Below are 21174 nucleotides of genomic sequence, written 5' to 3' on the forward strand. Positions count from 1 at the left end.
AAAGGGGTCCTGGGAACAGTAAAGAGTGAGTACATAGTAAATGGCAAGTTCCCTCACATTAATACATCCTGAACATTCAAATCCCATTCCTCCATAATTGTCAGGCGAGTATAAATTACTGAAATGAATGTTATTTGTGGTAGTGACAGAATCTTCATAAATAATCGTAATTTAACTTCCTGCTGATAATCCCAGGCAACACCTAATTATTTCAAATGCTTAATTCTCCCCTTCTAGAGGGGTGCTGGGACTAAGATTACTCTCTTCCATTTGCTCTTCGTTAGGACTTTTAACTGTTGGCTGCAGCCACAGTGCAGAAGACGGTAGTGTCCGGAAAAACTAGAGGCAGAGGTGTCCTTTGCTAAGCAACAGAAGCAACGTGCCAAATTCCCTCTGTGAGCCCTCACTTCAGATTTCATAGCACTGATCATTTGGACAGCTCTTGTATATTGGAAAAAAAAAAAAATCAGTGCAGCATTTATTATACATAAAAGCAGTATTTCTGAAAGCAATGTTCAAGCCAACTTAATGGTATGCAAGGGGTATTGAAATTCCACACACAGACTCATGTCTAAAGAACCAACTCATCTGCAGAAACATTTGCCACAGGTTCATTAACAGTAAAGTTAACTTGTCAGCAGCATATTTAGCAATAATCAGAGAACAATTCAGTAAAAACAAGATTGGAGCATGGCAATGTTTAAAGTAGGGTTTCTTGGGTGTGGATTTTGTGGTGCCCTTTTTAAAATTAATTTCTTATGTCATTTAACCAGCTACACTGTGAAATCTTGCTGCAGAGAATGATTTAAAGCAGAAAATAGTCAACATAAAGTTTACCAAGCAAATTAAAGGCATCCTCGAGTTTCATCAGAAGGCAGCGGCTAAAACCTGTAACTGGGAATCACCCCCATTCAAGCACAAACTCAGAACATCCTATCAAAGTTTGGATCTCTGCATACTAAAAAGAAGGTGCTACTGTATGACAATACAGACAACAACGAAGTATGACCAGAAACCTACCAGAGCGAAGATCCCTCTGTTCCAGCAACTTCTAAAACGTCATATCCATCTTCCAGTTGAAAATCCATGAAAACCAGGGCAATAGTGTCTCCAGGTTCAGCGAGAATAGTCCACGTGCAGTCTGCATTATTGCCGTACTCCAAAGGAAAATGAGGGCTTGAGATAATTCCACTCTGTCCCCTTAAAGTCCCTCCGCAAGCATCATCAGCTGGAAACAGAGAATTCAAGTTATAAGATTTTGCTGAAACGCAAAGCACTATGTCAAAAAAAGAAAAAAGCCCAAAGCAAACCTTTGAAAGCACCAGTGTTTTTGTAGTGGGTTAGGACCTCTATTTGCTTGTTTGGAATATTATTTGTACGCTACACCCTGAATAAAAGAAAGCTGATTGATAACATCCTCTCTCTTCCCACTGTTTGGTTATTTTTGTTGTTTCTGAAATTTCAAGCAGCAACATTGATTGGTATGAAACAATGGTCAAATGGGATGGCAAAAAAATGGCAGAAGTCAAACAAGCAGCAGCCTACAAAGCCGAGCATCATAACAGCAGAAATTGGCACGGACTGGAAACATCTAACCCAACTCCAAAAGCTTTGGATCCTTACTGAGCAGTGCTCGAGTGGGTCCTGGAGGACCAGACTGTGCAGGATAAACCTCACACTTGTCTGCTGATTTGCACAGCACCACTGCTTTGGGGAACAATACAGCATTCTCCAGAACAGCACCTTTGCACAGAATTTTTCAAGGGCAAGGGCAGCACTCAAGCTTGCTGTAAGACAACTATCTCAACTGATCAAAAGCCTATTTAAAAATGTTTTCCATGTAACTGATAAAATTCTGGATATTACCCACATAACAAATACTTCACAGGTTGATATGAAAAACTTTGCACTGAAAATTTAGATTCATCTTTTTCGAGTGGATTTTGGAGAAGCACTTTTTTTTTTTTTTTTTTAACTAAACAGCATTAAGAGACAAAGATGTTGACGGATGCAAAATCCCATTAGGCCAGCCAGTCTGTCTCCTTGCAAGTGCCAGCTTATTCCCCACCATATACTTACTGGTGATTTGTTGAGTCTAATTTTAAACACCCCAAGTGACAGAGCTTCTACCACTTCCCAGGGGAAGCAGTTCTCAGCCTAACACGACTCACTGCCAGGACACTATTTCCTCATATGCTGTTGCCTAAGTTTTTTTGTTCCATCCCTTACTCCTAATTGGGCTCCTAGGAGGTATTTTCTGCAGCTTTCCTCCCATCCACGTAGCTGGCAAAGCAGGAAGAAAACCACCAAGAACTCAAAGACTGAGAAGAAGGGTTTCACAGACATGAAAGCTTTTCTATCACAGCAGGGAGGTGGTTTTAAAGAGTTTCCAGCTCAACTCACATACATACCAGCACCTTCATCAGCAACAGAAACATCCCCAGGGGATGGGGCAACAGGACTTGAGAGTACAAGCACTGTATTTAATAGAAATGTAATAGAAAGGAGTAGAATATCCCCCACACCTTCCTTACGTGCCTTGGTTTCTGTTTTCTTGAGGAAATGGATATTGCTACCAAAATCAGAGTGCTAAAGACAGAACCATTTGTTCAGAAACCAAGCAGTGACATTCCCTGTTTACATACTGATGTTTGCTGCAGGTTCTTTCATTTTTACAACCTAAATTTCATCAACAGGAGCTATTAGAGCAATTAAAGGAGGGGGATCTAAAGAAAACATGGGCATGAAGATAAAGGAAACCAAGAATTAATTTGACTAGTATCAGGGCAGCTCCCTGCTCTCCCACCTACAGCATCAGCCTGGAGTTTATTTGGAACATTGCTAGGAAAAGCCTGTTAACCTTACAACACGCATTACAGAGCAGCGTTTCAATGCTTTAGTCAAGGAGCTTGGGGCTTAACAGTATAAACACTTCTTTTTATTACCAACTATTAAAAAACCCTTCCAAACTGCAATTTAATACAGGTGAGAACGTGTGTGTGAAGTGCAACGGGACATCAGCACCTGAGGAAAGGGCAGAACTCTGCTCAGGGGGACCGCCCAGCAGCGAGACCTTTCCAGCCTTGTGGCACCAGCGGGCTCTGTCAGCAGGGCTGGAACTTGCAGCCTCCACCTCCTGTAACTTGAAAGGCAACGTGAAACAAACCTCCAATACGTGCCAGCTTCTCTTTCTCGTGGCCATCTGCCATCCCAGCGCAGCCAGCCAACGAACCAGCAGAAGGCACCGGCAGACACACGCTTCCCGGTGCCATGGGGAGGCCCCAGGCCGTTAACCCCGTTTGCATGGCACTGACACCGCGTGCTGCACCAGCACCTCTAACCCCAGTGGGATCACGGCTCCTTGCAACTGCTTCTGTGTGCACACAGAGAACTGAAGAAGCCACTTTATTCCTGAGACATTTACCCCACCAGGGCAGTTATTGCCAACATCACGTGCTGCCTTAACCATTGCTGCCTTGCTGCTATCAGCCCAGGCACCATTCAAATACCTCTGCAAATAAGAGCGTGCACCACTACCACCTGCAAGCAGTCCAGCCTCCACGAGCACCATGTTCCCAACAGCACGGGTGCTGCTGATCAAACACTTGTTCCTCACTATGATCCTGCATTCTCGCAGCTCAGGTCTACAGAGAAACCCCCGAACTTTGGATTTGGAAGAAGCTATTCCTACGGGCAAGTTCTCAGCCACATTTACTGCTGGGGTCTGACACTCTCTGGTACATTAAGGATATTCCTGTGTAGAAGGAGGGATGCAGGGAGGAATGGAGAATATGCTAAAGAAATTTGACTCAGTGCTATGAGAGAAGTTTGTAGAGCTTGTTACTGCTAAAACATGTTCTATAATCTTCTAAAAATCTTCTTGAACAGCCATTCAATTATTTTGGGCACGGTGCAGTCTAAGCAGCTGTTTGAGTTATAAGAAGACAGACCACTTTTAATGAGATTATGCATATTTGATACGCTTAAAATGTAGCTTTGCAAATGTTCTCAACTTTTCAGCTGGCTTACTGAATTTTTATTCAGCCGCCTACCAGAATCATGAACCTATCAGTTCTACTTAAATTCAGCAAACAATCTGGGCAAGACTTCTCTCCGCATGCATGAAAGTGCTTCACAAAACAGACATGTGAGTATTCTTTTGGAGCTTCAAATGCACCATCGCCATCACCTTACTTGAAATTAACTGATCCAGGTGAAGGTTGTTCCTTCTCTGGCTACAGCATTCCAGGTCTACTGGGGTTTTGCCTCCAGCATACCAACTGTCAAGATAAAAATAAAGCTAGACTTGTTGGATTCAGCTTAAGGCCCCATTTACACTAAGTAACTGGGCCTCGTTTCATTCTGTGATTACAAAACAACTGTGTAGGATGTGTGTAAAAACACACAAGGTGCAATGAGGAAACCACTCCACATAATATCCCGACACATTACAGACAGGATAAATGTCAGCTCAGTCCAGAGTTTAGAGTCTGAACCAGCCTCACCGAGGACTTCAGTCCTTGGGGCGAGTTTCCAAGTTGCACATGGTCTACGAGGCACAGCCAAGCTTCTCTACTGAGCAGCCCAAGCTGCCACCCAGTTCCACGCGCTACTGCTTTGCAGATCAGCGTGGAGATGCCGTTCACTGCTGCTTTGGTGCTACCAGGATGAGATCACGGCAGTTTTAATCCTTCCTGCCACATACGCAAGGACCGTAACTCACCAGAGCAGAGCCTGTGCTGAGTGAATTTATAGTCTCTTTTAGCTCGGAGTCTGAGAATCAATTTTGATATAACTGTGCTTTCAAAAGCACTGGCGAGCTGCAGCACTAGCTACTTCCACTGGTCTCTCCAAGGAAGTGCTTCATCAAGCCATTCTTTCTGCATCTGGGATTCCTCCCTACTTCCCCTCCTCATTAAGATTACACTTATCCTTTATAAAAACAGTACCTCTAAGCTGAGAGATGGGTAAGGGTAGTGCAGACTACTCGTGAAGGAAGAGCAGCTGAGCCACAGCACTCCTTCAAAGCACTGCTATCCTGGCACAGCCAAGTTCCAGCTTCTCAAACACATTCATTTCTTATTCTTCTCTACCATGCATTTCTTTGCATCTTTGATCATGTCAATGCACAAAGACTGGAAAGGAGACAAAGCTACCAACATATAAAAAAGGATGTAACAGGAGGAAGACAAGAACGAAGACGAGCACAAAGGAACCAGAAGAAGGTACAGATTAGCACGGTAGAAACTCGTGTGCTGATTTCAGCACTTGTCTTCTACCTCTGCCCTCATATTGGGGAAGGAGAAGGAGAAAATGGCAGTCCCTACACTGGACATTGTCCTTTGCAGTGACATTAGACAAGTCCATTCCCAAGATAGCTGCTCCTGAGATTATAACACCTGCTCAGCTAGAGGGCATCTTTCATCTTGATTTGTCTGACTCTGACCCAGCAGCATGACCTGACCCATCTCCAGCTTACATCTGAAAATGGAACACTTAGAAATGCATTCAACAAACTTGCAGGTGAAAGTTACCAGTAAGCCAATATTGATAGAATTAATTGTAAGCTATATAAGCCGCAACCATCTTTTCTCTCTCTCTCTCTCAAAAAAAAATTATATCTATGTATATGTACACACACACTCCTCTTCAGGAAACAGTTATGGAAGCATTATCATCCCTGCACAAGAAGGCAGTAAATCTGTTTGTCAGTACGTAAATCTTTATACCCCTTGCAACAACTGGTATCCGTATTGCTGGTTTATCAGCCAAGCACGAATGTCTGCTGAAAACCCACTTAAGGTAGAAGGAGTGCAGCTGGGCAGATGGTTTTCAAATTCAGCCAGTCCACTTGCAGATTGTCTTTGCTATTTTCTACCCTCCTAAAACAAGATACAATGAGAAGACTTCCTAGTTCCTGCCTCAAAAAAAAATGCCTTGGAAGTTTTACTGTTAGTCTTGAAGCAGCAGGGCCAAATCTATTAAAAAGGAGTGGTACCTCCAGGAGCCTGCAGGCACGCTGCTACACAAGTGTACCTGAACAAGTAAACATTTTTCTGTAATCGGAGCAATTCACACAGCACTGTCGCAAGTACCATAGAATTTAATAGTCCTTCATTCTGAAGTACATCAGATGCCTCCATCATCATTGCTGCATTCAAGACTGGATACAGCGGTATCAAAATTAAAAGAGAGTTTGGCAGGGCAAGACAAAAATGTAAAGATGGTCTTTATTCCATCTGCAGCAGGGATCACAAAAATTACAATCATGCCAACTTTCATGTTTCAGTACTTTAGCACCTGCTGGGGGCAGAAGTTAATCCTTCCCTTATTGGAAACTACTACACAAATACCTGAATAATAGCAGGGCAAGCATCCTTCCTTTGGAGGAAGACTGTATCAGAAAAATGCTGTCAGACTGGAGGAAATGCTGGTCCATCCATGCACAAAATCTCTTATCTTCTGAAAAGGCTATTGCTTGGTGTGCTCTCAAAGCTGAATTTCACCGAATGTTCTCCCTGCACATAATTCATAATTTTCTTTTTAAAACCTCACCGTTTTTTTGCTTGTTTGTTTTTTTAATGTTACAGTGAGTCCTGATACAGAGGAAAAGCAAAGACTCATAACTGATCATGCTAAAATGGCAATGACAGTTGTCCCTCCACACTATCTGCCTGGCTCTATGAACCACTCCTTCAGTGTTACAATGCCCTTGGCTCCAAAACAGTAGGTAAGCGAACGAGAAATGTACTAAGCAGCATATATTACTGCTGTGTAACTCATTCAAGAAAGCATTAAAAGCACACCAAGCAAACAATATTTGTTCATTTTAAATTCAAGATTTATGCTACAGCTTAGAACTGCTAATTGATTGCACAGGCAGAGTCAATAAAAAGAATCAATATAAGATGCTCTGCTGAAGTACACAAGGAATTGAGGGGAAAAGACTTCAAAGCAGCAGCAACTGTTTTGGTAAAACAACACAGACACTTGTATATTTACGGACTCTCTAGTCCCTCGTGGCTCCAGAGGATTAGCAAGCAGCTCTATACTGATCAAGGAACCGAAGCTGGCCTACCCAAACAGGCCTGCACCCTTTCTGAACAAAGGAGGGATTTTACCTCCCATACAGCATCCCCCATCTGAGGCTGCAGGCCCCACTGCCAGCATCCCGCAGCCCAGCAGCACTCTGCACAGATTTGCTTTTCTTTACAGACAAAAGAGCAGCATCACCGTGGGAACTGCAGCAAGGGAAGCGAGCTTGACATGGATGGGAGAAAGCAGAAAAGCCAGCATAAATGTTCTCATATTTAGCAAAAATGCATGGCCTTAAGAAGGTGCCTTATCTTGATGGATAATACACCTACTTTTCTTTTTTTCCTCCCCTTTAGACAAAGAAATTGGAGTTAAAACAGCTGTGCAACATTTTTGAGTACTTTGAGCACTTCATAACCTTCCCATTAGTCACCCAAAGCCTGGCAGCTTTAGGGAATCCAATAAAAAGAAACCTCAATATTAAATACATCATGTTTAGTTTTCAAGTCTTTTAAATCAAACTTACAGCCCATGAAGTTTTTCCCAACCCCAAATTGCTCATTGAATCCTATTTCATTGTGGCTTGTTCCAGATGAAGAGAGGACACTTTACCTCTGCAGAAGGGAAGAGGAAAATCCCAGGAGGCACCGTTTTCTGAATTGGCGTGACATGTGAGCAACGCGTGTCCTTCCAGAAAGAAGCCTGGATTACAGCTGTATCTCACTTTGTCCCCGATGCTGAACGTTGTCCCTTGCTGAATGCCGTTCTGCAGCCTTCCTGGGTTCCCACACGTATGACTTGGTAGAACTGCCAAAGAAAGTTGGTTCTGGTTAGGGACAGTGTATTACTGTATAACAGAGCTGGCAGGTGAGGCATCCAGAACAGCTCACCTCAAAGGAAATTTAATCACTAAAAATGTAAGAGCAAATAACCATAAAACACACCATATTGAAATTACATCAGAATTCATTAGGCCAGTTACAATTAACATTTAAGTACCATTTCTACTGAGTGTGTGTGTGTACATATACATATATATAAATACATATAAAAGGAAACACAATCACTCCCAAGCAATTGAGTCATAAACAAGATTCACTTTTTCCTGACCCATTTTTCCAGTTTCTAAACCAAAGCATTCCTCTTTCCTGAGCCCCCCTTTGCAGTTCTAGTAATTTGACATGACTACAATCGATCAAGACCTAGAGATTAGGTTGTGCAAAACAATGTTTTCCAACTGATCTTCACGAGACACCTCAAAGGCCCCTGCAATGTAAACAGGGTCGTGTTATACCTCAGAACCAAACAGAAGACAGCAAAACCTGCAATGAGCCAACTCTTGCCTGGACAAAAAGCACTGCAGAATTTCAGCCCACAAGGATTTATACTTCCCTGCACTGCACATTTAATCTGGCTTTCACACAGAGGCATCAAACCAGACTGAGCAATGCAGATGGGCCCAACTCCACCGAGGGCAAAACAGAGTTAACTGAAGGTTGCAACCAAAAGAACATGGGTACTTTATTATGAAATTAGGAAGTTGCAGCTAAAGTGCTACTATATTCTTAATCAATGCCTCTATACAGCAGCTTCAGAGAGCTTAAATAAAACTCTACAGGTTCCCATAAACCACTCCAAGAAGATCCACTCAAATCTTTGTTTTAGAGCCCAATATAAAACCAAATGAAGGCAACCACAAGGCTGACAATGTCTTAATCAAATTTGAATCTCGCCTTGTGCAGCATCTTCTATTACAGGGTTTTTAGTTCGCTTTTAGTTCTCGCTGCCATAGTCTGTTATCAATAGGTAATAAATTATATTAATGTCCCTTATGCTGAGCCTATTTTGCCTCTGACAGTAACTGGCAAGTGATCTCCCTGTGGTTATCTCAACCCATAAGCTTATTTTCATCGTAATTTCTTCCCCGGCCTTTTGATGGGGAGCGAGAGCACAGCATGGTGGAGCTTAGCTACCTACCAGTGTGAAACCACCACACTCAAACATCAGAGGAAGGAAAACATGGTCATTTGGAGCTGAGTGATGGTTTACCATAGGAAACAATTTTGTCGGGGGACTGAACAAAAACAGATGAATTTCGATGAGCAGAGGGAGGTTTAATCTGCAGCTCTGCCAGGGAAAAGAGGAAGATTAAAAGGAAAATGATATGCTAACGTACACAGCATGCAGCAGAATAAAATACAACCAAAACTGTGCGTAAGCACGCGAAACGAAGCACAGCTCCGGAACACTAACCAAAGCAAAACCACTGCCTCCCTGTCCTGCCACGGGACAGCATTTCGGGATCGGGAGCTGATGTTTCTCTGCTCTGCCTCCAGCACAGACCCGGCTGCCTCCGATCTGAGCCCAGGTACCTTTGGAGGGTTCTCTGCAGCAGACTGGGGACAGTACGCCCCACAGGGAAGAAAATGAAAAACTAACCTGTAACAAATATAGGATTAACCTTCCTGCCTCCAGACATCCTGCTTTCCAGTTAATCTGGAAGTGGGTTAGCAGCAACCTTGCCACCTTAAACTTGATTAATTTTAATGGCACGTGCATCTGGACTCCTGCTCTGCTTCAGTTTCTTAGATTTTCCTGGTGAGACTGCGAGCTCTTGCTGCACGCCTGTGTGCAGAGGAGCCCCTTGTAGAGCCTGGGGCCAGAAGAGCGCATTCAGCACCCTGGGAGCTGGGCTTTAGTGGCCCCATGCCACAGCATAGTGTGGGGTCACACACAAGCCCTGGCAGACGGGATTTCTACCCTTTACTCCTTCCCCCAAAATACTACTCCCATCCTCCCACAGAGCACCTGGAAACGGACGGCTATATGTTCGGCAACAACTTTCACATCAAAATATTAATGACCACGCAGCTTTTGTAATCGCGGGGGGGTGCTATCAAATACATCAGACAGGCTGAAAAGCCGCGTAGAACTAATGTTTCATTTTCTGTAATGATACTCAAAACCCCAATTTAATTAAATTACCAATGTCACTTTAAAAAAAATGAACCCAACTCCTGCTTTTATGCTTCCTTCCTTTAAAATTAATGACTAGAACTTTGCTATAAATAAAAATCCATCATTTTTAAAAGTCACTCTCTAACACTAGCTGCTCTCTAGTTAATGAACTGTGAAGAATCAGACAACCCCGACCTGCATCGTATCTTAAAATCATACTTGAAAAACAGGATCTCATTTAAAAATTCTGCTTCATTTGGCTGCCTTAACTAATATTGTGTTACGGGACGGGCGGCACACATGCTTTTAGGGGGAGGCAGCATTAACTCCTTGACTGCTTTGGGTTCAATGCAGTTGCTGAATAAGCTGGTGAGCACTTTTTTTGAGAACACTGATGCACATCTGCAGAAGACAAACACTTCAGCTGCTGCATCGTGGGCCAAAAAAAATGCTTCCCAAGAGGCTGAGGCTGCTTCCAGAGCCAGGTTCAGTAGGAGCAGCAGATCCAGCTGCCCACGCACGATGGGCAGTCACACCCTGCGATCATTCTGGATGGCCCCAAACCTGAGCTGACGAAGTTCACCTTCTCCTACAGAGGGAAGGAGAAGAGTCAAAGGACACATCTGTGCTTCCTGAGAAAGCCCACAGCTTCACGAAGCCCCTGCCGCAGGCCGCCAGGTCCAAGCAGCCGGGGCGCAGAGCTCGGCGTCGCCCTTGGGAGCCCCACAGGCACTTTGCTCGGCAGGAAGGTGGTGCCTTTGTTTCACCGCTCAGCCCGACGCCCTGAGCCACTGCCGCCACCGCCTTCACGGCGATGGATTTGCGATTCTACTCCAACATTCCTTAGAAGAGATAATATTATTGCTCATACTTGGCTGCCTCTAACAGCCAGAGTCTGATTGCTTGAGAGATTAATAGAACTGTATTATTTACATCAGATGTCGCACAGAATAATATTATTAAAGCTTTGTCTTACCCATTTACCAATTCCACTGTAGATTAGTAGCATGGATTTTTTTTTTTTACTCCCCATAAAAGCTTTGTTCCTGGCAATCAACATAATATTTTTCAGTGATTGTATGGAAATGAATGCAGCCACAGATCAGATTGGTAGAGATGAATAGAAGGTCCTGTTAGTCATTTTCTAGCAAAGTATTTCTTTCCATGATGAATATAGAACAGTTTATTTTATTTGTCTTGATTTGAACAGCTGCCAAACCGTTATCTTATTTTATGACAGAGGAAAGGAAATAGGATTATTCTGCTGCAGTTGCACCTGAAGAGCTCCTCGACGTACCTCAAACAGCACCATTCAGATATACTGCACTGGAGACCACACTCCCCAAGGGGACACGGCAAAGGAACCACGGTCGTGGTGTTAATTGCCAGCACAGGCCCAAACAGAAACAGACCTTCACTCGATCCCACAATTCGGTGATAATTACAACTACAGCTGCCACAGGAGGCAACATGAGGTAGGATGACAGGAGAACAAGACAACAGCATCTCTTCAACAAGGGACTATAAAGTGTCAGGACATTGAGAACATCAGCCAGGACTGATGTCCAAAACCTAGAAAGAATTCTCCTACTTTCTTCAATTCTCAGCCTACCCAGCAAAGGCACTTATTCTTCAAAAATGAAAGTTGTAGGCCCTGTGACCAGCCTCCACCCAACTTAACTCCTGCTTTAAACCTCTGCTCTTCTTCCTCCCCTCTTGCCTTTCAGTTTGGGCCCCTTTTATCCCACCCTTTGGGGCTTGCACATGTTCCACTGGCTTCATCCCAGTTCTTGTGTGCTACAAACAAGCAGTGAAGATTTTCCTTCATGAAGCCAGGCTTTGTAAGCTTTATATCCAGATCTATTGGTACAAGACAAAAGGTGTCACAGATTTCATATTGTGTTGCTTGAAAATGAGCTGCTAAACAAACTGGAAATGGAAGCAACACACCTGAGAATTCTCCGCCATCCATTCCTGTGAGCTGTTAAAGAGCAGCCAGAACCGATGATCATCAGAAGCTTCCCACCATTCCCTGACCGGATTGTTAACCCCATTTGGTTTTGCCCTTCTCAAGAGGCTCACCGGGCTGTTCCCAAATTCTCTCATCCCCTTGTCCAGGGATCACCACACTGGACGTTTTCAAAATCAGCAGCTTTCAAAACCTAGTACTCGTCAAGCCATGCCTCCTCATTCCAGTTCACTCAAAATTAATTAGTAGTTTTTTAAGTCACTAGATGTGACTCAACGCATCCTTGGACAGCATCCCACCATCAAGACGCATTCAGGCTAATTACATCAGCCTTTCTCAAAACCCCACAGGCTCTTTGTTGGAAGAAAAAAAAAAGCAAAAACCACAGAGATGCTTCTCATCCTGCTCATCCCATTGATACGTCTGAGTTATGTTACCAATTCAGGTCCCTTCAAACAAAACAAAAACTCAAATCTATCTCTACCTTGCTCACCATTCAGAAGAGAAATCTTCCCTGCTTCCTATTCAAATTAATCTCTGGCTTTATTTTCTCTCTATTGTTTGAATATAAAATAACCCCAGCATTTAATACATCTAGCTACTTCATTCCAGTCTATTACCCTATTTACATAGCTAAAAGAAACGTTTTTATTGCTTGAATTATCTGTGGTAGTTTACGACAGATACTTCAATGCTATCATTGTCATAACCTTGAAATCTTATCAAGGAGCCCAACTTTTATGATACAGACCATACATTATCTCCTCATTCACAACTGATTTTCATTCCTAAAAAAAAAAAAAAAGCCATGCCAGAGCAGGCACTTATAGCTCCTGAGTACAGCTACTGCAGCAGGAATAATTCCGCATAAAAGGATGCTACAGAGACAAAGCAAAATAACAAAGCCATCGATCTAAACTTACTGGCTCAGGCATCTCTGCACATCCACATTTCCAGATTAATCACCAATATGCTTTTTCTAACCGTTTCCATTTTGTTGCACCTCCCGAACCTAGCAGGGTCTTGAAGTCAAGACACCCAAACAACTCAACACAAACGTTTCTTCTGCTGGAGATCCAGGCTGGGCCAGGAAGAGCAGCATGTTGCTCGGAGAACAATGTGTTCTGTATTTATCTCACTAGAAATCTGAGGAGAGAAAGATTCTTAAAGGAGGAAGTATCTCAGATTTCCATCACATCCTGGAAAATCAACTGAAATACCTACGCACCATTAACGGTGCACCTTTGGCCAGCACAAATGTGAATTCCAACGGGTGGGGAGATCCATGCCAACCGACTTCCCCTCCCTCTCTGTCCATAACTTTCAGGCAAAGTACCGCAGGGACACTCTATGACTCTCTAATATCTTTCATCAGTGTTTCAGTGCAATCTGTTTTAGTTCAGAAGAGTTGTAACCTTCAGAATAAGTGTCCAGTGTGTGTTACAGAAAAGGAAATAAATGGTATCTTTTTCATTTCATTTTATCCTTTTTTTATGTCATGATTCATTTCCAGTACAGCCAACAGAGATAAAGCTAAATGGAAACTATTTTTTCCCTTCTAATATTTCTTTGTTCACTAAAAACCAGCCAGATAGTTACTTCTGGATAATAACAGACCAGAAGGGTTCATCATCCATCTTCTTTGTGGTAGTAGTTCTAGGGCTTTTTTGGAAATTCATTTTTCAAGTTTTCAATTTACCTTCCTGGAATGTACTAGAGCAACTTCAGCGCGACTTCCGAGAGTACCTGCGAGCTGAGCCAGGAGGACTTCACGTTTGATTTAATCGCCCCACTACAGAAACAGCAAAAATTCAAAAACATGAAAGTGACAAGCTCACGGGAGATGTGGCAATGAACAAGCCCACCCTGAAGCATTCACCCCATTTACATTGTGACCAGACGCCATCCCGTGCTGGCACCCTGTCACATCGGACAGACTCCTTACTTTCCTTTGCCCGTGACCAACCCACGCGTTAAACGCTCACTCACGTTAATTGAATCCACTCAATACCACAGACAACCAAGTATTTCTGCAATTATCTTAACCTGTTCTGGGGAGAGCATATGCTTCCTACCCTCACTTGGCAGACAGACTGAAGACAGCTCCCTGTCACAGAAAGGCCGTGAATAGAAACCCTCACTTCTGATGGCGCGATCCCTCTGAGACGAACAGGCTCAGGCAACCACGCTGCTCGATTCTGCTCTTCTGATGCTTATTGAATAGGTGAGGCTAACTCTAGAGGTGTTCCACGGGCTAACATATTGAAAGCTTTGTGAAAACAGAGTTGAGTAGAGGAACGCTGTTGCTTGCATCTCAGCTCTCTGCAACACGAAGCCAACATTTTTAAGATCAAGTTCACACGGTACCTCGGGAAACAAAATATAGGACCGATAGCAGGATAGGTCTAGCCTATTTCTCGTGCGCCTAGAGAGAGAGAGACACAATTTTTATTTCCCAAAAGACAGTCACACTTCCTACCATCAGCTTGTTGTTACAAGCAAGATCAGGACAATCAGCTTTGTGAATCACCATTTTCTAAGAGGAGGCTTTTTCTGGAGGGACTGGAAAAGAAAGATCCTCAAAGGCAGCTGGAGGGATCAGAGGGAAATTACAGATCCATCAGGCTGTCTTCAGAGATGCAGTGAGCCCCGCTCCCTAACAGTTGGGACTTACTGCCACTCATTTATACTTTCAAACAAATGTCACTACTTGCTGAACATACCCGAGGAAGCCTGGCTAGCATGAAAATACAGAGACTGAAGCCCAGGTACACAAATCTTTTGCTGGGTCTGGGCCACCACCAGCATGCCGGCAGGTGCTGAGTCCCCAGGACCGGGGTCCTCCCCTGCTGCCCCAGCCCAGGACTCTCCTGCATCAGCATCCCAATCAGGCAGGCACTTGACAACCGCTCGTCTTTGCGAACGTGCTCTAGTCCTGCTGCTTCTCAGCGCAGCGACACTTGAACGCAAGCTTAATTTAAAGTATGCAGTTAAGTGTTTTGCTTAGCAGGAATGGATTTAAGTGCATGTTTAAAGGCTTCATTGAACTGGCATTTAACAGCTGCAGAGTAACCTGAAGAAACTTCCCCAGGGAGGAGGAGGGTGGTTTTACATTTGTTTCCTCTCTTCCTCCCTGAACTAAGGTTAACCACTCCTAGGCAAACAAAGAGATCTGCATCTTCTTGTAAGACAAACGGCAAGCCAAGAAAAGCAACGCCGCAGTACTTCTCAGCACCAGAAGACAAGTGTAGGTACCAAACCAAAGCTGAATTAAAAGAGCAGCCCCAGGGAGTTCAGCTGTGTACCAGGCTGAGCACCTCACTCCTTTGCACACACCAGGACCCAAAGCCAGGACATCAGCTTGAAAAAGGGGGGTCAGATTTGGAAACCCGGATTTGAGCCGATTCGATCTAGACACTGGGTGCCAGTGTTGATCCGCTCTGCATTTTGCTGGAGAGTGTCCCTGGACAAGGAAGGCTCTTTGTTCTGTTAAAAAAAAGCCTCTTCCAACTTTAGAGTCTCCATTGTTTATCTGCTTATTGATCTTCTCGAGCTATTGGCTGATTACCCAGAAACAGGAACTGGAGCCAGCTACATCTGTTTTAATAAATATTTCACAGCAGAGGAAAGACATTCACCACAACTTATCACCCTGAGATTTTTTAGGCCAGTTCTCTGGAAGCAGCCGGTATCAGGGCATGGGGCGGCAGCAGCCCCAGCAGGGAACCCAGCGGATTTGGGCTGCTCAGGTCTAACACAGCACCAGGCCCTAACACACAGACCTGCGGCGTTGTCACACCAGTGGCAGCTCCAATTCCTTTGTCTCCGTTGGGTTCCACACATCTTTCCTTCCTCACTCCCAGCTTTCTGGAGCCTTTGGAGGAGCCAGCCGTGCATCACACCGTGCTCCTGCTTGGAGTGGCAGTCCACGCATCTTCCCAAGCAAACCAAACCGAGTTAGCCTGCAACTACACTGAGGTTAAGCCACGAATAGCCCATTTCCCCCCAAGGGGGGGCAGAAACACCTGTAATTCACAGCTTCCAATTGCTTCAGCTTCCATTCAAACCACGTAAAGTCTGGCTCACCCCCTAAAGGAAACACAGAAACAACCTAGCCATGATTAAACTGCCTTCACCATTTATTTCTCCCAATTTATTCCCTTTACAGTCAGCTTTTCTGTGCTTTAGAAAGCTTGGCGACTCAATACCACGCTAGGGCCAATACCACAGCCATAACTAACTAGGAGACGCCTTACAGTGAGTTCAAAGGCCAAGTAAGTGAAATCACACAGTTCGTGGGGAAATGCCCTTGAAAACAGTAAAGGTGAAGTATTACTACTGACTCTCCTACTCAACTGTAAGAGCAACCAGGAGTGCTGAGCTCCCAGCACAGACACCTCCTATCGATGAGCAGAAAGCGCAGACGGTTCAGGATGGTGCCACAGGAGTCCCCCGAGCTGCGGTAGCAATTAGGAAGCCTTCTGCTTTCCGGCACCAGAGATGCATTATTAATTTGCGGTCATAACTGATCAAAAAAATCTAGAAAGTAATTTTATCCTCTTCACTGAAAACAAAGCTGAAGCGATCTAATTATGACATTAAAAACACGCCTAGGGCTCAGTCCTGTTTCCTAAACTCACAGGTGCCTATCCTGCAAAATTTGCCACAAGCATAATTTTGCAAGCTATGCACTAACATGCACTTATCTCAGAGAACAAGTTTTTAGCCCCACATGGGATCTCCCCAGTGCCTGGATTTATTCAGAAGCGTGAGCTTATTATGATTTCAAAACCTTATCCATCTGTTACACAAAGGCGGATGCTGTGGATCTGGGTGATCAGACCTGCCCTTTCCTCATACGTACATCCCAACCTATTAAATGGACATTAAAAGAACACTTACGCAAGCTAAAGTTAAGGCAGATGGGAAGGTGAAAGCGGTAATGCCCTTAAGACTTGTTAAAAAAGGGGGGGAAAAAAAGAACACCACCAGGCAAAAATCATAGCCGAAGAGTTCAAGGTGGACGTCAAGAAAAACTCCTCCAGTAGAGGGGAAGTACAGCACGACAGCAAGCAGAACTGCCCCCCGCACGTTGTGCTGTGCGCCTCTTACATGCTGCCAGGCCAGCTGTAAGACACGAGCCTGCCTGCCGGTTTTGGGTACTAACATTCACTTTTGAGACTTCTGCACGGGCATACGTATCTGAGAGGGAAGGGGAAAGGTCCAGCCACCTGCCGAGCACTTCTCCAACCAGCGTGGCAGCTGAGCTGAGCCTGAGAAACAAAACCTAACAGCTCTTACTACAGCATTAGCATAGCCACACAACTTGTTAGCCCAAACAAACACCGCCCTCTTGTTAAAGAAAACAAGACTGAGGATGCAGGGAACCTGGGGAGGCCACCTATCACACAATCAATCTTCCTGGCCTTCCATTTTACTCAGGGAAACAGCACAAATGCATCTCCTTGGAACTGACGAGCTTAACTCCAAGGCTAGGCCTACATCCAGGCAGAGATGCTCATTTAAGGTCAACCTGGACTAGCATGATGGTCCAAACACTTCACTGCGACCTTGAATGTACCAGGAATTGATGCAAAGAGATATTACAAATGAAAAATCCATACAGATGTGCTACAAGAAAGGCATCTATTCTATAAATATTGTCATGGAAACGATTCAGATTTGCTTTAAAGGACACTCGGAGCACATTAATGAAAGAGACCGGACTGGGACTGAACCTGGGAAATAAGATACCGCAGGATCTCAGAATTGGCCTCAATCTTGTTCCATTAGAAGGAGCAAAGCTACCTGTTGTTTAAAGTTGACACCACTGATATTCGAAAGCTGAATGTTTTGGCCTTGGCGATACAAATCTACATGGAGAAAGATCACACTGAAAGAGTTCGAGTGTAACCATAAAAACACTATGTTAGCTACCAAAAAGCATATACCAAGGAGGAAAAGATGAACACTTAACTGAGCATTCAGCAAAACGGCTCAAATGCAGGTCCTTCTACTTCCATTCTGCCTGGGTACATTTTAATTGTGCTGTTTAAACACAACACAAGCCTGTGCTCTCTGAGGGTAAAGATGCTAGATAACAAACCCTTCCTGAACCTCGGACGGGGAGCGTGGAAGCGGGCACTCACCCTCCCCACTCTACATTTTCTGCTGCAGATGCTACAGCTGCCGGGAGGAAGGTGAAAGAACAAAATCTGTTTATTACAGACATTTCCCCCAACCTCTCAGCCACAGGGGAGAATAATTCCCAGCTTCTCTGACTAACGGTTTAGACCTTGAATGTTTTCTATTAACAAAACACTAAAGCTTCGTCTGAACAGTCTCCAGCTCTTGAACCCTTCAAACGGCCAAAACAGATCCAGGCAAAGCACTTACAAATTCTCATACTGGAAAAGGAGAATTTACACAGCTCCTATCTGATACGCAATTCAATCTAAAAAAGAAAAACCCTTTTCTCTGGAGATCTGCATCAGGCACTCAGAGGAAAAGCACTGGGAAGCCAAAGCAACACTAGAGTGGAAAAAACAGGGCCCATTGTAAAAGATAAACTAAAGAGGCTGATGCATCAGCCCCGTGCTCAGCAATAGCTCACTGGAACTTGTAAGGGATTCATGCAGTGGACTTCTCTGTGACTGCTGCCACTGTCTTCGCTTCAGTAGCTGTGCTGAAACAGATATTTTTAGACTAAACCCCTTTATGAGCTGTTCATCTTATCATTGCTTCATTCCATTCATTACATTTTTAATCATGTCCAAACAACTGAACTATTAAATAAATTCCAAAGCAGCACAGCAGGCTGCGGCTCACACAAGCTAAGATCTGAGCAGTCGGAGAAAAAGGCTACTTTGGTTGAAGATTAAACCTTCCTATTCTTAAAAAACACAAAGCATCCGCTGGACTCAACTGCCACACATTCAGGATTATGGCCATTTCTCAGGCCCGTCTCCTGCTGGCATCTTAAAAGACGTTTGGGACGTGATATACTTTCATAAAAGTTACAGGCATCCCACAAAGGAGGGAGAAAGTTATATAAGTGTCTCTTCGTTAATGAACTCCACACGGCAAACGCCTTTGTTGGCCTCCATCAGAGCAACTTTTAAGTGTGGACTTGTACAGCGCAACACTTGAACCAGATGCCAAGTTCAGACAGCTTCAGGATGCTGTGAATTGCCTTGAAGTGAGAAACCCCAAAGTGCTGTGACCACGAGACGCCGCGCAGCACTCCTCCCATTGCTTACACTGGAGTGACCAAAGACTTGAGCGATGTTTAAAGACATCCACCCACCTGCTTCTGTAAACGCAGGAAGATTTGACTGAAAACAGGCAAGCCTTTGTGCAACAAGACAGAAGGGAACCATTAGAAGGCTGGAAAAAAACTGTTATCGTCCTACAGCCCATTTACTTCTGGCACTATCAGGCAGCTCCCACAGAGGCTATTGAGCATCCTCCTCCCTACAAACCCTGGTACTGGGGTACCGTGGACCCCAAAGGGCGCACAGAGCTGGGAGCGGGATGCGGAGCCCCAGCAGGGCTCATCCCCATGAAGCTCCGTCCCGCCAGGCTGCTCCCCGGTACGGCTGCAGCCGTGATGAGAATTACCAGTGCTAGAAAGCTACCCGAGACCTGAGTTAAATTGAATATATTCTACAGCAGAGACAACAAAGCTTAACAACATGTGGCATTTATATAATATTTTACATGTTCAAAGCATCGTTTAGGTATTACCTGCAGCTCAGGGTCAGCTAGACTGGAACTCTATTTAGAACTAGTTCTCCTGGGATTCCTGATAATGGATGCTTCACTTGTACCAGGAAAAAAAAAAAAAAAAAAGAAAAAAAAACAAGAAAAAAACACAAAAATAGATCTGTTTAGGAGGTAGCACAGCCTGTATGCTTTCATTGCAACCTACAGTCTCAGAAGAATAACAGATTTTTTCCAACTCTCAAGTTTTCCTTTTAATTTGACTTCTACACAGAAGATCGTGACAATGCACATTGAGAGGTACAAACTCAGTTTAACTCACATTCCAGATCCCAGGTCAAGGAGAGCATCAACAGCCAGAAAAATCATCTTCTGATATATAAACTGAGCTACTGATTTGAGGCAGGGTGAATAATACAACTTTCAGCTACCTTTCCCAGCTACAAGTGCACTTTAAACTCCTCATAAGCATAGCAAACGGTGTCAGCCTCTCATTTCAGAGAGCAGCTTCAAAGGGTGCGTGGCAGCAGGATCACGACCCTCTCAGAGCCGCGTGCCGGTGGCACAGGCTCCACTTACTCAAATGCAAACTTCCTTTATCCAACTCGGGGAGCCACAACTCAAGCAGCAGAGCACTCGTTCCTGACCTCTCCATTTCCATCAGGTCTCTTCTATGCCTTGAATTCGTGAGCAGGCTGCCAGCTCAGGGGGACACCGACGTCATGAGAATGAGAAGAGATGAAAATGCTGGAAAACAGCTTAGGCAGAACGCATCCAAACAAGCATTTATGGACAACTGTGATACATTCACAACAGAACACAACTGCTAATGGCATTCCAATATGAAATATCCTTGCATAAACTCATTCCTCCTCCCACTGTTTCTGCAAGGCTGGTCTAATTTTATAGGATGAGCACTTACACGGCAGGAACAGGGTAACAGTGAGATCAATGACTGCAAGAATTTTTAATTAGCATAAAGGTTCCTCTGCATTAGTTTACAGAATTGAGAAACGCTACAATGTCTGAAAGGTTAATTCTGAGAGACTCTGAGACCCAAATCTGTGTCAATGACACTGAAAAATGCATGTAATTTGTGACAGTGCAAAGAACAAACTGCTCTCTTCTGGAGAGCTACAGGAAAAATTTGGAATTACTTTTATGCCACTTCTATTAGGAAGTTCATGTTTCAAATATGTTGTTTTCTTAAGAGTGGGGTTTATGAGATTTTTAACATTAAATTCACTTGATACCAAACTACAGGATATATAGTATTAAAATGCAGGGTGGTTCCCAATCGGTCTCCAAAGTGCAGCCAAGATGTACTCTGCAGGAGGCAAAATCCCATGGAATTTAGTAACAGCACTGAAAAGAAAGCTCCAGCAACAAGTGGAACACAAAGTTAGTGGTCTAAGAGGGACAGAGAATTAGAATCCTTACCACTTAGTCCAGCTGCCTGACCTCTTAGGGCTAACCAAAAAATGAAGCAC

At 44.1% G+C, this 21174-nt stretch overlaps 1 protein-coding gene across 22 annotated transcripts in view; it reads right to left on the bottom strand.

Moving 5' to 3' along the window:
* The window catches only part of CSMD2 (CUB and Sushi multiple domains 2), a 337680-nt gene that overhangs the window by 217348 nt on the left and 99158 nt on the right, over nucleotides 1–21174 (bottom strand). For 21 of the 22 annotated variants that reach the window (XR_013941772.1, XM_080566779.1, XM_080566782.1 and 18 more), the window contains 2 exons: nucleotides 7648–7842; nucleotides 1021–1228 (listed from right to left, as the gene is read on the bottom strand). Coding sequence is in view for 20 of the 22 variants with exons in the window: in XM_080566779.1 (XP_080422905.1) it covers nucleotides 1021–1228; nucleotides 7648–7842 (403 nt within the window). In the remaining 2 variants the exon portion in view is untranslated. Of the gene's footprint in view, nucleotides 1–1020; nucleotides 1229–7647; nucleotides 7843–21174 lie in introns of those variants that run through there. The other variant, XM_080566793.1, reaches the window with a different exon arrangement.

This window comes from Anser brachyrhynchus (genome assembly GCF_964034855.1).
Source record: "Anser brachyrhynchus genome assembly, chromosome: 24".
Lineage (NCBI taxonomy): Eukaryota > Metazoa > Chordata > Aves > Anseriformes > Anatidae > Anser > Anser brachyrhynchus.